Source organism: Spermophilus citellus, assembly GCF_964194105.1.
Source record: "Spermophilus citellus genome assembly, chromosome: 10".
In the NCBI taxonomy this organism is placed as follows: Eukaryota; Metazoa; Chordata; class Mammalia; order Rodentia; family Sciuridae; genus Spermophilus; species Spermophilus citellus.
In genome coordinates, this window is record NC_138197.1 from 2,690,576 (window position 1) to 2,702,764 (window position 12,189).

At 40.7% G+C, this 12,189-nt stretch overlaps 1 protein-coding gene across 1 annotated transcript; it reads right to left on the bottom strand.

Moving 5' to 3' along the window:
* Positions 1–1,485: 1,485 nt before the first annotated feature.
* Positions 1,486–11,188, bottom strand: LOC308658321 (NOP protein chaperone 1-like). The gene is made up of 4 exons (XM_081310878.1): positions 11,036–11,188; positions 9,228–9,314; positions 4,226–4,362; positions 1,486–2,681 (listed from the first exon to the last, which is right to left on the bottom strand). The coding sequence occupies exons 1-4, from the start codon at positions 11,154–11,156 to the stop codon at positions 2,445–2,447; spliced, it is 582 nt and encodes a 193-aa protein (XP_081167004.1). The 5' UTR covers positions 11,157–11,188; the 3' UTR covers positions 1,486–2,444.
* Positions 11,189–12,189: the final 1,001 nt, after the last annotated feature.

Consider the following 12,189-nt stretch of genomic DNA (forward strand, 5'->3'; position numbering starts at 1 on the left):
TAATTGATGTACCTTTTGTACATAGTCCAGTGGTCTTTCAGTGTGATATGATTATCAATAATTTCATCCAGAGTGAGCAAAACTGTCAGCAGTTCTCCCAAGTACTCATACATAGTCTGTCAAAAAACCTTTAATGATTATCATTTAGTCACTAGTTAGAAATTAAGCCTTATATAGATTTTTAAAGTAAAATATTTGGGCTAATTACTGAATTAGTTTAAGCAGGGGGGGTAACATCAGTTTATTAAACTACAGGTTTGATCCTCATATGAGACTATCAGTCTTAAATAGAGAACCCTTTGCCCAATATTTCTTCCTTAATTATGACATTTTGCAGATTTATTGATTTATTTCACTGATCAAAGAGACTATGAAGAATGTGTACTGGGCCACAACCAGGAAAACTAAAAATAACAGTGATAGTAAGTAATGCCTCATCAACTACACAAGTGAAAAGAGAATATGAAAAAAAAATCCTATAAGAATCTTGGTATGATTGTTACACTTCCTAATCACACATACTCCAAAGTAAAACACAGTAAAAATGAGCTTTACTGGTCAAGTTAAATTACCTGAAAATGAACTCCAGTTGTCTCTATAATTTTGGGGGCAATCATATAATAAAATAACACCCAAGTTAAAAAAAATTGCTTTTTTTTAAAGAAACAGTTCATTCTTATTTTAAAGAATATACACATTAGCAGAAGCTCTTAGAATTTTAATATGCACTCATCTTAAGGCTTCAGTCATTAAAATTTAAGAGATCTAAGAAATTACTACCATGTTCCTCTCTCCTAAGAAGGGAACTGACGTATGCATTCAGACTGCTATCCCTGTGTACTCACAGGAAGGGACATGACAACATGTGGCCCATGAATAATCCTAGCGATTTAAACCTAAAAGATATATCCTGGATAATGACAGAAATAACAAAACTAAAACTATTAGAATTCTTCAATTATCAGCTAGGCTCTTTGTATCCTAACCGAAGTGGTATTTTGGAACTAGGCCTCTCTTTGGTCAGATTGATTTCTTGTTCTTATTCCTACTGAAAAACATACTTCTAAGATTATACTAAAGTCAAAAGCCACAGAAAATTCATTTCACTTCCTTCCTAAACATCCAATTTACTCAACAATAAATAATTTATGATAGTATTTATATGTTAAAATACATATAGATATTTCAAAGAACACATTTTTTTTAAAATAAAGAGAAAATTCAAATCAATTTCATCCTTCAGGGTCGAGGTGGGGCTGGGAGAGACAGGGAGCTATACTCTCACTCTCCCCTGACACAGGGATAACTTCACTGATAAGCCAGAACAAAAAAGTACCTGATAAGAAATGCATGAGAATGAAGTAAAAACATTCTACCCATTTATGAAGAGTTAAGGTACATTTAGAACAATGAATTAATGAATTAGAGTTAAGGTATACTTAGAACACATTTAGAACAATGAATCAACTGATGACCAAAGGAAAATGCAGAAATGTTATATATCACAAATCTTCAAGGGCCAGCTTTGGTCTCTCTGAGAAACAAAACACACCAGATGTCACATATGCTAAATTAAATAAGCAAGAGGCCACTATCCTGAGGTTGTCTCCAGTACTCTGAGATCTTATGTAATGAGTACATTACCTCAGCCCAGAAATAAACTGAAATCTAATTTAGGAGGAGGGCTTTCAACAAATAACAGTTTCAGCCAAACAAACAGCTGAGCTTTAGAACTTGTCCAAATAATGCAAAAGCCTCACTGTAGCAAATCAAGTTATTTCTGCGCTCTATTTCCATGTCTGCCCTCTATTTCCATGTCTGCCCTCACTACAGAGCAGAGCTTTTTGAATCCCTTTCCATTTTCAGTACTTCTCAACTCATGCATTGTTCTTTGCTCAAATAAACCATTAAATTTATCTAAAAAATTTACTTTTATTTTATTTGGGGAGGGTATTGGGGATTGAACCCAGGGGCTTTACCACTGAACTACATCCTCAGCCCTTTTTATTTATTTATTTATTTATTTATTGAGACAGGGTCTCACAAAATTTCTTAGGGCCTCGATCAGTTGCTGAGGCTGGCTTTGAACCTGTGATCCTCCTGCCTCAGACTCTCGTCAGTGGGATTACTGGTGTGTACCATCAAGCCCAGCAAAAGTTTTCCTTTTAAACATGTCCAAATGAGAAAAATGCCTCACTGTCACAAATAAAGTCATTTCTGTTATTTCGTGTCAGCCATCACTAGACTGGAGTTCTCTGAACCTCTTCCTTTCCGTTTTGAAAGCTACCCCATTCATGAACTGTTCTTTGCACAAATAAACCATTAACTTGGTCTAAAGTTTTTCTTTCAACACATAAGAACACTATCAGCTTCAGAAATGTAAAACAGCCAGTGAACCACATTCTTTTTCACAGAATTAGCAGATATACACCACCTGTTTCTTTTCAGATCAATTTCTTCACTGTTTCTTTTTTTTTACTTGCTGGACTGTCCAACACCTCAATCTTGCCTTTTCCACCTTCTGAATTAGGAAGCTTAATGTTATCTATGGTAACTTCAGACGAGATGCTGCCATCTTCATCCTCAGATTCTGAACTGTCCTCTGAACTCTCTTGTGAACTCTCCTCTGAACTGTCCATTTCTTTTGAATCTGAGTGATCCATCTCAAATAAGGCCACATCCTGCAAAACATATCAGGTGAGAAATCTATTTCATAAAAAATCTATAAAACCTTGTTAAAAAATATGCACAAAGGGTAAGAAATGTTTTTTTAATAGAACATGGCATTATCATGTTTTCAGTTGCCAAGATCCACCAGAATGATGACTGACATTAAGGTCTAAAAGGTCTCCTATAGCCTTACTCTACATATCCTGGACACATTCAACATCCCTTCATTTAAATATTAACATAAGCCAGGTATCCCACTAGATTCCAGAGATTCAACAACACAAAATCAAAACAAAACCCATGCCTTCATTTTTCAGTAGAGACCAGCAAATTATAACCTGAAGGCCAAACCCTACCTGCTACCCATTTTTGCTCAGCTTATAAACTAAGAATGGCCCACAGAGCCCAAAGTATTTACCCATCTGACCTCTTACAGAAAATGTTTACTGACCCCCGTTCTAGAGGGGAAAGAAAGGAAACAAACAAATACATATAAAGCAGAGTGCAGGGTAGTGAAAACAGAGAAAGATAAAATAGGACAAGATCCAGGGAAGTTCTCCTGATGAGGTGACAACTGAGAAGAGACGAGTCAAGATGCAGAAATGTAGACACACACATTGTAGGTGAGAAAGTCACGCAGGAGAAGCCCTGGAGCAATGACACTGGAGCCAGAGCACAGCAGACAAGGGGCTGTGAAGAAGGTAAGGTCAGAGAGAGTGAGCTGGAGGGCTGGATCACGGAGCCCTGGGAAGGATTTCCATTATTAGGAACACTACGGGGAAGGCCTCAGGGACTAAACTGTGTGCCACACACTGTGAGAAGAACAGACCCCAGGGAGAACAGAGCAGAAGAAGGAAGCCCTGTTAGGAAATTACTGCAGTGGTTCAGGAGAAACCACAATTACCTGGATGGAGAGAGGCAGCCGTGGAGGCTACCCAGAGTGCTTGGAGGGGGATCTATTCTGAAGCAGTCCTGAATCTGAACGGGATTCGCTGATGAATGGATGCTATTAACCGTGCTGCCAGCTCTGTTCAGACACTAGTGTTACAAAGGGAATTCCAGGTGGCCACGGAATGAGTACAAATGGGGCAATTTCACTGGAAGCTTATGGGATTGATCATTTCTTACAAGCACATCATTTATTTCCACACACTCTATGAATCAGATTATAATTGCCTCTTTTGGGAAAAAATCAAATCAGTTAGGACAAATTAATGCTTCAAGTTAACAAATATAATATTTGGCCTGAAAAAGCCCACCAGTGACTCCACATGACTAAATCCCTAAGCTCCACCCACAGAAGCAGAGACAGGAGGATGGTGAGTTCAGAGCCAGCCTCAGCAAAAGCAAGACGCTAAACAACTCAGTGACAGCCTGTCTCTAAATAAAATACAAAACAGGGCTGGGAATGTGGCTCAGTGGCCAAGTGCCCCTGAGTTCAATCCTGGTTCCTGCTCCCCCCAAAAAGATTCAGTGGGCAAGTTCTCACTCTGACTTTTAGGTGACAAGGCACATGCTGATTTCACTGTATGAAATGAAGGCAAAGCACACTTACCATCTGTATCACTTTCCCGAGAGTCCCATCGAGACTCTCGATATTGAAGCGACCAGGTGGAGCAGCAGCCATTTCTTTCCGTAATTTCTCATTTGCCTGGGCCATCTGGGGGAGAAAGTTCTGAACTTGGTCTAACACTACAGAGAGAGAAAATGGCATAGCAACATTCATGTTAGTAAATTCAAAATCCAGGATTCTCTGTAAATTCATCTGCATTGAATAGTAATAATAATAAATCATTCAATGTTTCCATGTTAAAAAATCTCTGTTCACTTCTGAATTATTTTTCCCCCAGTACTAGGAATTGAACCCAGAGACTCACATATGCTAGGCAAGCACTTTACCACTGAGGTATTACATCCCCAGCTGTTTTTTCAATTTTATTTTATTTTTTTAAATATTTTTAAAATTGTAGATGGATATAATATCTTTATTTTGTTTATTTAGTTTGTTTTATGTGGTGCTGGGGATAAAACCCAGTGCCTCATGCTTACAAGGAGGCAAGCACTCTACCACTGAGCCACAACCCCAGCCCTAAATCTTATTTTGAGACAAAGTCTAAGTTGCCCCAGCTAGCAATGATCTTATGATCCTCTTCACACCAAGCCACTGAAAGCAACAGAACTACACAATTCAGCAACTAATTATTTCTTTAAAAAGAAAAATTGTTTTGCATTACTGGGATTGAACAGGGCATTCCACATGCTAGGTAAGCACTCTACCATTGAGCTCTAACCCCAGCCCTTATATTATTATTTTGAGACAGGGTCTTGCTAACTTGCTGGTCTCAAACTTGCAACCCTCCTACCTCAGTCTCCTGAGTAGCTGGGATTACAGGTGTGCACCACTATGCTTGGCTCAAATGTTTTATTTCTATTCCTCACACAACCACAGCACTACTAACCCCTGAAAGGATGGCATTCTAAAGTACCTGAGTAAGGAGACAATGCCATAACAGTTAAGTATGCCAGGTTCTGAGGCTTACGATGAGACTGTCGCGGTAACTGACTTATTCCAGCTCCGCCTCCTAACTTACCTTAAGCAAGTAAGCAATGACTGTCAATGCCTGCCAATATCCGCTCCCCTTTTTCTGGTCTTCCCTTTAAGCCTGTGTTACTGTCAGTCACGCATCTCTCCTCCTACACATGCCTACAATTCCACACCTGGGCCACTGTTTGTTTGGTGGCACACAGAGATGCAGCACTCTAGTCGGGCTAATACCTCATCAGACTGTGGTTGTCTGAACTGTCAAGAAACATTCTGAGTGACTGATTCAGGGAGCAGCTGAACAAAAGGCTCAACCTTCCAACAGAGCAGGCAACTTGCCACAGAGAAGATTGAGCCTACTCGAGATCCAGGCCAACGCCTACCAAAGCAGAGCTTAAAGATACAGAGCCACAGGCCCCTCAGGACACGGAGTCCCAGGATCCAGATATGCTTGAAATTGCTGCCCCTGGGTTCTTTTATCCCAATAATATAAGCCAACATAATTTCTTTCTTTTCTTTAGACAATGTGAGCCGTGTTTCCCTCATCTGCAATCAAGAGTGCTAACTGGGGGCTGGGGCTGGGGCTGAGAGGTAGAGCACTTGCCCAACATGCATGGGGCACTGGATTAGATACCCGGCACCACATTAAAAAAAAAAACCTAGATAAATAAAATAAAGCTATTGGGCTGTGGTTGTGGCTCAGTGGTAGAGTGCTTGCCTGGCATGCAGGTGGCACTGGGTTCAGTCCTTGGTACCACATAAAAATGAATAAATAAAATAAAGGTATAAAAAATGTTGTATCTGTTTAAAAAAGAGTGCTAACCAATAAATATGATTTTACCACTCAACACCTGAGCGTGCTCCTCTGATAGAGGTGTGATAACTGCCAGGCACTCTGCTAAATACAGAGGAGTCAACAAACAAGGGGTATTTAATGTCTTTGTATCTCAAAAGAGGCCTAGCAAAACTATCCCCATAACGGACTCTCAAAACTCATCAAGCCACTACTCGGGCTATATGACAGATGACTAAAATATCCAGCAGACAGAAGAAGAGACTATGTACACACACACACAGCCTGGCACATCCTGAATACTGAATAACTGTTAGTCTTCCTCCCCTTTCAGATACAATCAAGGTATTTCTGTGTCTAAACATTCAAATATATTATCACAGGCAAGATCTCCTTCTATTTTTGGTTGTTTGGTACTGGAGATTGAACCCAGAGGCACTTTAGCACTGAGCGATAACACCAGCCCTTTTTATTTTCTGAGACAGGGTCTAAGTTGCTTAGGACCTCACTAAGTAGCTAAGGCTGGCCTCAAACTTGCAATCCTCCTGCCTCAGCCTCTAGAGTTGCTGGGACTGCTTGTGTATGCTCTCACACCCAGCTCTGCTTTCGTTTTTAACTAACGAATCAAGTGGAGCAAAATAAATACCAACATATTCAGCCTGAATCATTCTCAGAAGCCAAATATTTCTGCCATATGTATGCCTGTAATCTCACCTACTGGAGAAGGGGAGGCACGAGGATGCAAGTTCTAGGCAAGACAGGGCAACTCAGTGAGCCCCATCTCCCCCCCCCCAAAAAAAAAAAAGAAAAGAAAGAAAAAAGGGCCAAGGTTATAATTCAGTAGCAGAGTGGTTGCCCACCACATGGGAGACTCAGGGTTCAATACCCAGGACTTAAAAAAATAAAATAAAATAAAATAAACAAATGAACAAATAAATACATAAAAATTTTAAATGGGCTAGGGACATAGCTCATAGGTAGAGCACCCCCATAGCATGTGTAAGGCCCTGGGTTCAATCATCAGTTACACACACACACACAATTTCCAAACATATAAATAATCAGCAATGACACTAATGACAATAAGAATGTTAAAACAGTTACCATAAATATACTGCATACACTCAACAAAGCAAACAAAGCACAGTGAGGAAAGCAATAAAAGATAAAAGGACTCAAATTGAACGTGTGGAGAAGGAAACTATAATATCTGATTCAGGATTAACAGATTAGACAATAACGAAGATTAGTGAACTTGAATGTACAGCAACAGAAATTATCCAAAATAAAACAAAAAGTAAGACTAAAAAAAATAAAAGGTATTAAACAACAAAGGGGCAACTTCAATTGGCAAAAATGTGTATTTCTCGAGGAAAGGCAAGAGAGGAAGAGGGGCAGAGAAAAACATTGGAAGGAAAAAGTGAAAATTTCCCCAAAAATGATAAAAACCATAACCCCACGGATCCAATAAGGCCAATGAATCTCCACACTCCAGAATCACAAGAAAAACCATAGCGCACATCATCAAGTGGATGAAAACCAATGGTAAGGAAAATCTTAAAAGCAGCCAGAGAAGTCGGGCACAGTGACACATGCTGGTAATCCCAGCAACTTGGGAGGCTGAGGCAGGACAATTTCAAGTTCAAGGTCAATCTCAGCAATTTAGGGAGACCCTAAGCAACTCAAGGAGACCTTGTCTCAAAATAAAACATAAAAAGGGCTAGGATGTGACTCAGTGGTAGAGTACACCTGGGTTCAATCCCCAGTATTGCCAAAAAAAAAATTTTTAAATTCTTTTTTAAAGCATAAAAACAATAAAACAAAGGCTAGCAAAGTCATCACTAGCACACCTCCACTATAAAAAATGGTGTTTTATCAATAAGGTAGTATATTTTAAATGGACTGAAGATTTTAACCAATAGTTCACCAAAAACATTTAAACAGTAACACATGAAAAGATGCTTGCTGAGTGTGGTGGTACACATCTGTAATCCCAGATATTCAAAAGGCTGAGTCAGGAGGACTGCAATTCAAGGCCAGTCTCAGTAACTTGGCAAGATCCTGTCTCAAAATTAAAAAAAAAAACCCACAAACCAATACCATTACACACACAATAGAATAGACTACACTCAATGTTGGTGAGGATATGCAGCAACTAACTAAACCCTCTTACCTTGCTTTCAGGAATGCAAAATGATAGATGAATTTAAGCAAACAATTGGACAATTTCACTTCTAAGTATGCACCTTCCCAAAATGAAAACCTACGTCTACACAAAATTTGAACAAAAAGCTACCATATAGTCATTTTAGCTACTATAGATTCAGTGCACGGAATGGTTCAGTTTTTGGAGTATTCATGATTTCTTAATTTATAGATGCAATAACCTCCTGCATCATTTACATTGTTTTAATTAAATATTTGACATCCGAATTAACAGACATTTACTATTATATAGGAGCCATTTGAAAAGTGAGTGCTGAACAAACTTATAAATGTGCAGTATAATAATATAGAATAATTAATAAACAGAACTGGCTTGGTTATGTCATACTATAAGCAACATTTACCATTTAAGTACCTGTGTCCAATTGAGGGATGTCATGGGGCTTTCTTAAAAAAATAACATGGAGATTAACCATAATTTTTTTTTAATTTTTTTTGCAGCACCAGCAATTTCTCCCATGGTAGACAAGCATCCTACCGTTAAGCTAACCACTGCTGTTGTTTTTTTAAAAAAATTTAAACAGGGTTTTGCTAATATATCCAAGGTGGGCTCTAACTTGCAATCCTCCTGCCTTGGCCTCCCAGGTATCAGGCATGTGACATGGTACCAGTAACAATTAGTTTTTGTTGGTTTCTTTTTTGAGTGTAGGTCTTCCTATGCTGCCCAGGTTGGTTTCCTGGACTCAAGTGATCCCTGGGCCTCAGCCTCCAAGTGCCAGGATTGTGGGAGCAGATCAGCACACCCCACTAACAACAATAATTGTTTTTGGCTTCCAAAAATTCATACCTCAAGTAGCTTTACAGGAAAGTCAGCTTAAGGCAGGGGAATGATACAAGAAATTCTATCCTTGTATACTGATTTTACAATAGGACTTATTCTACTGGACTTTGTGGCTTGATGTCTGCCTTATGAAGACAGAGACAGCCCCATCAAATAACATCTTCATTAGACAAACTTTGGCATTCTTAGCACAAGACAGGGAATGAGGTACTTACACGGGCTCCTCTCTATCCGAACTGTCTGAAGAGTGGAGGCCTTTCTGGAGTTAGGCTTGGAATTGATGAGTAACCTGTCCCATATACCTGAAAACACATAGAAACTGATTAACTATAGTATAATAAAAATAACAGGGACTGAGGTTTAGGGGTATAGCTCAGTGAAAGAGTGCTTGCCTAGCATATTCAAGGCCCTGGGTTCAATCTCTTGCACTGTAAAAAAGAGGCACTTGGAGTTTCAGTACATTTTGACTGTGTGTGTATATCCTTTCTTAAGCCTGTCTCCTTCATCACTATTATTACACCTATGAGTAATAAATGCACATTGAACTCCATTTTTCTAGGTCAGAAATGCATCAGTGCACAAATGCGAGCCTGCAATGATAGAGGAAGCAGCACCAGTATAATATTAGTTGAGTAAAGCCAGAAATTGTTTCTAAGTCTGTAAAATCAGTCAACTTGGAGCATTTGTTTCTTCATTTGTAAAATATGCTTATCTGGTTACTTCTTCAGAGATGACCAAGCTAGGCAAAGCAGCTCTTCAGGGAAATTTTGTTTCCCGTTCCACCTTTTGAGCTTTCTCACCCACTATTCCTCCAGTCAACCTAACTTTCTAGCCCATGAGAGCTCTGAGAACAGAACTTTTAAAACTCAAGACTTTGACAATATTTCTTTTTCTCTATTATTTTTGTTCTTTTCTTTTTCTTGTGATACCGGGGACTGAACCCAGGGGTGCTCTACCACTGAGCTACATCCCCAATCCTTTTTATTTTGAGACAGGATCTTGCTAATTTGCTCAGGCTGACCCTGAACTTGCAATCTTCCTGCCTCAGCCTCCCCAGCTACTGGATTTACCCACCATTTCTAATACCTGGAAAATCTATTAACTCTCTGGTACAAAAATCCTGTTAATCCTCAAAGCAGAGTTAAAGAAATGCCCACTGAATATTTACTACTTAAGGACTAGTCATTGGATTAGAGTTAAAAGCAGAGCTGCACCCAGACTACTTGAAATCACATCACAGGTTTGCTACTTTCCAGCCACAATCCCTTCAGATGTACTCTTCAATGATCTGTTTTTTTATCTGTATGCCCACCATGCCTCAACTTGCTCACCTATAAAACGGAGAAAACAAGAGAACCTTCTGCTCAGTTTCGTGCAGTATTAAATTTGTTCAGTACTAAACTCTGAGGCATAGCAAGCACTACACGAGCTTTGGCTATCACTGTCATTACAGCTCCTTCTCATGCTCTGGATGTTCTTTTCTCCAAGCTAGAAGAAAATCTTTTCTTCTACCTACTAAGAACAGTCGCAGGCCCTTTTATGCATTCTCCTCCTGCTCACAGAAATTCTACTGGTGCTACCACCTCTATTCTCGAAACGTGAACGCCGAGGTTTGGAGAGGGTAAATAAGTCTCCTAGAAGTCCCACTGTGGAACAGGATTCGAAGCCATCCTTTAATTCTGTTAGTGTCTGAAATTCTGCGCACGTCTCCCTCCAAGAGCGCGGCGCTGGGGGAGCTCTGTGCGCGCAGGAGGAGGAGCGCAGTGTTCAGCTGAATGATCACCATCTTCCCGACCAGCAAGTTCATGGACCCAGACCGCCATACCCGACGCCCTCGCTCCGATTTGCGCCCCAGCTTGGCGGCACCCGAGGAGCCCCGCTACCGCGCTCCGCAACGTGGACGCCCACCGTCTAGCGGAACAGAACCGCCCGTGCCAGCCCCAGCCCCGCCGCGGCCTCGCACGGTCCCTGGGGCTCCTCCGCCGCACGTGCACGCCCCACGCCGCCGCCACCGGCCCCTCACCTCCTCGGCCATCGCTCCCCGCTGTCAGCAGCTCGCTGGACACGGAGGCCCCCGAGCAGTTCCGGGTGGACGACGAACAGCTTGAGCTGGGGCTGGCGCTAAGCTCACCGTGGACCTCCATGCTTTCCCAGCCGGCCTGCAGGAAAGAGCCCGGATGCAGGAAAGAGACACAACCGAGAGGGCGGAGCCACGGCTGCGATTGGATTAAACCAAGTTGTGGGCGGGGATAGGGTGGGGCGAGGGGCGGCCAGGGGAGCGTGACACCTAGCGCAAGGAGGAGGTTCCCTCTTTGGGGAAAGCAAGGTTGATGCTGATTGAGGTACTGTCGTCGTCATTAGAGCTGTCAACGCTCTATTTATTTAAACAGATTCGAACATTAAGAGCATAGCATGAAGCTGCCCTCCTCTGCACTTTTTTTCTTAAATTTGTTTTTAAAATTGTGGAAAACACGTAGCAAAATTTACCATTTTAAGCATTGTAAGTGTATTGTTCAGTGCACTACTGTTCAGCAGCGTGCACATTATTGACGTTGCTGTACAAGGGATCTCTAGTACATTTTCTTTTTTTTTTAACGTTGTATACAAAGTATATTCACATCAATTTGTGTCTTCATACATGTACTTTGGATAATAATGTCCATCACATTCCACCATCATTTCTAACCCCATATCCCCTCCCTTTCCCTCACACCCCTCTGCCCTATCTAGAGTTCATATATTCCTCCCATACACCTCTCCCTCCCCCACTATGAAGCAGCCTCCTTATATCAAACAGTCAGCATTTGTTTTTTTGGGATTGGCTAACTTCACTTAGCGTTATCTTCTCTAACTCCATCCATTTACCTGCAAATGCCATGATTTTATTCTCTTTTATTGCTGAGTAATATTCCAGTGTGTATATGCCACATATTTTTTATCCATTCATCTATTGAAGGGCATCTAGATTGATTCCACAGTTTAGCTATTGTGAATTGTGTTGCTATAAACATTGATGTGGCTGTGTCCCTGTAGTATGCTGTTTTTAAATCCTTTGGGTATAGACCAAGGAGGGGGATTAGCTGGGTCAAATGGTGGTTCCATTCCCAATTTTCCAAGAAATTTCCATACTGCTTATTAAACCCCTATCTCTCACCATGCACAAAACTCAATTCAAAA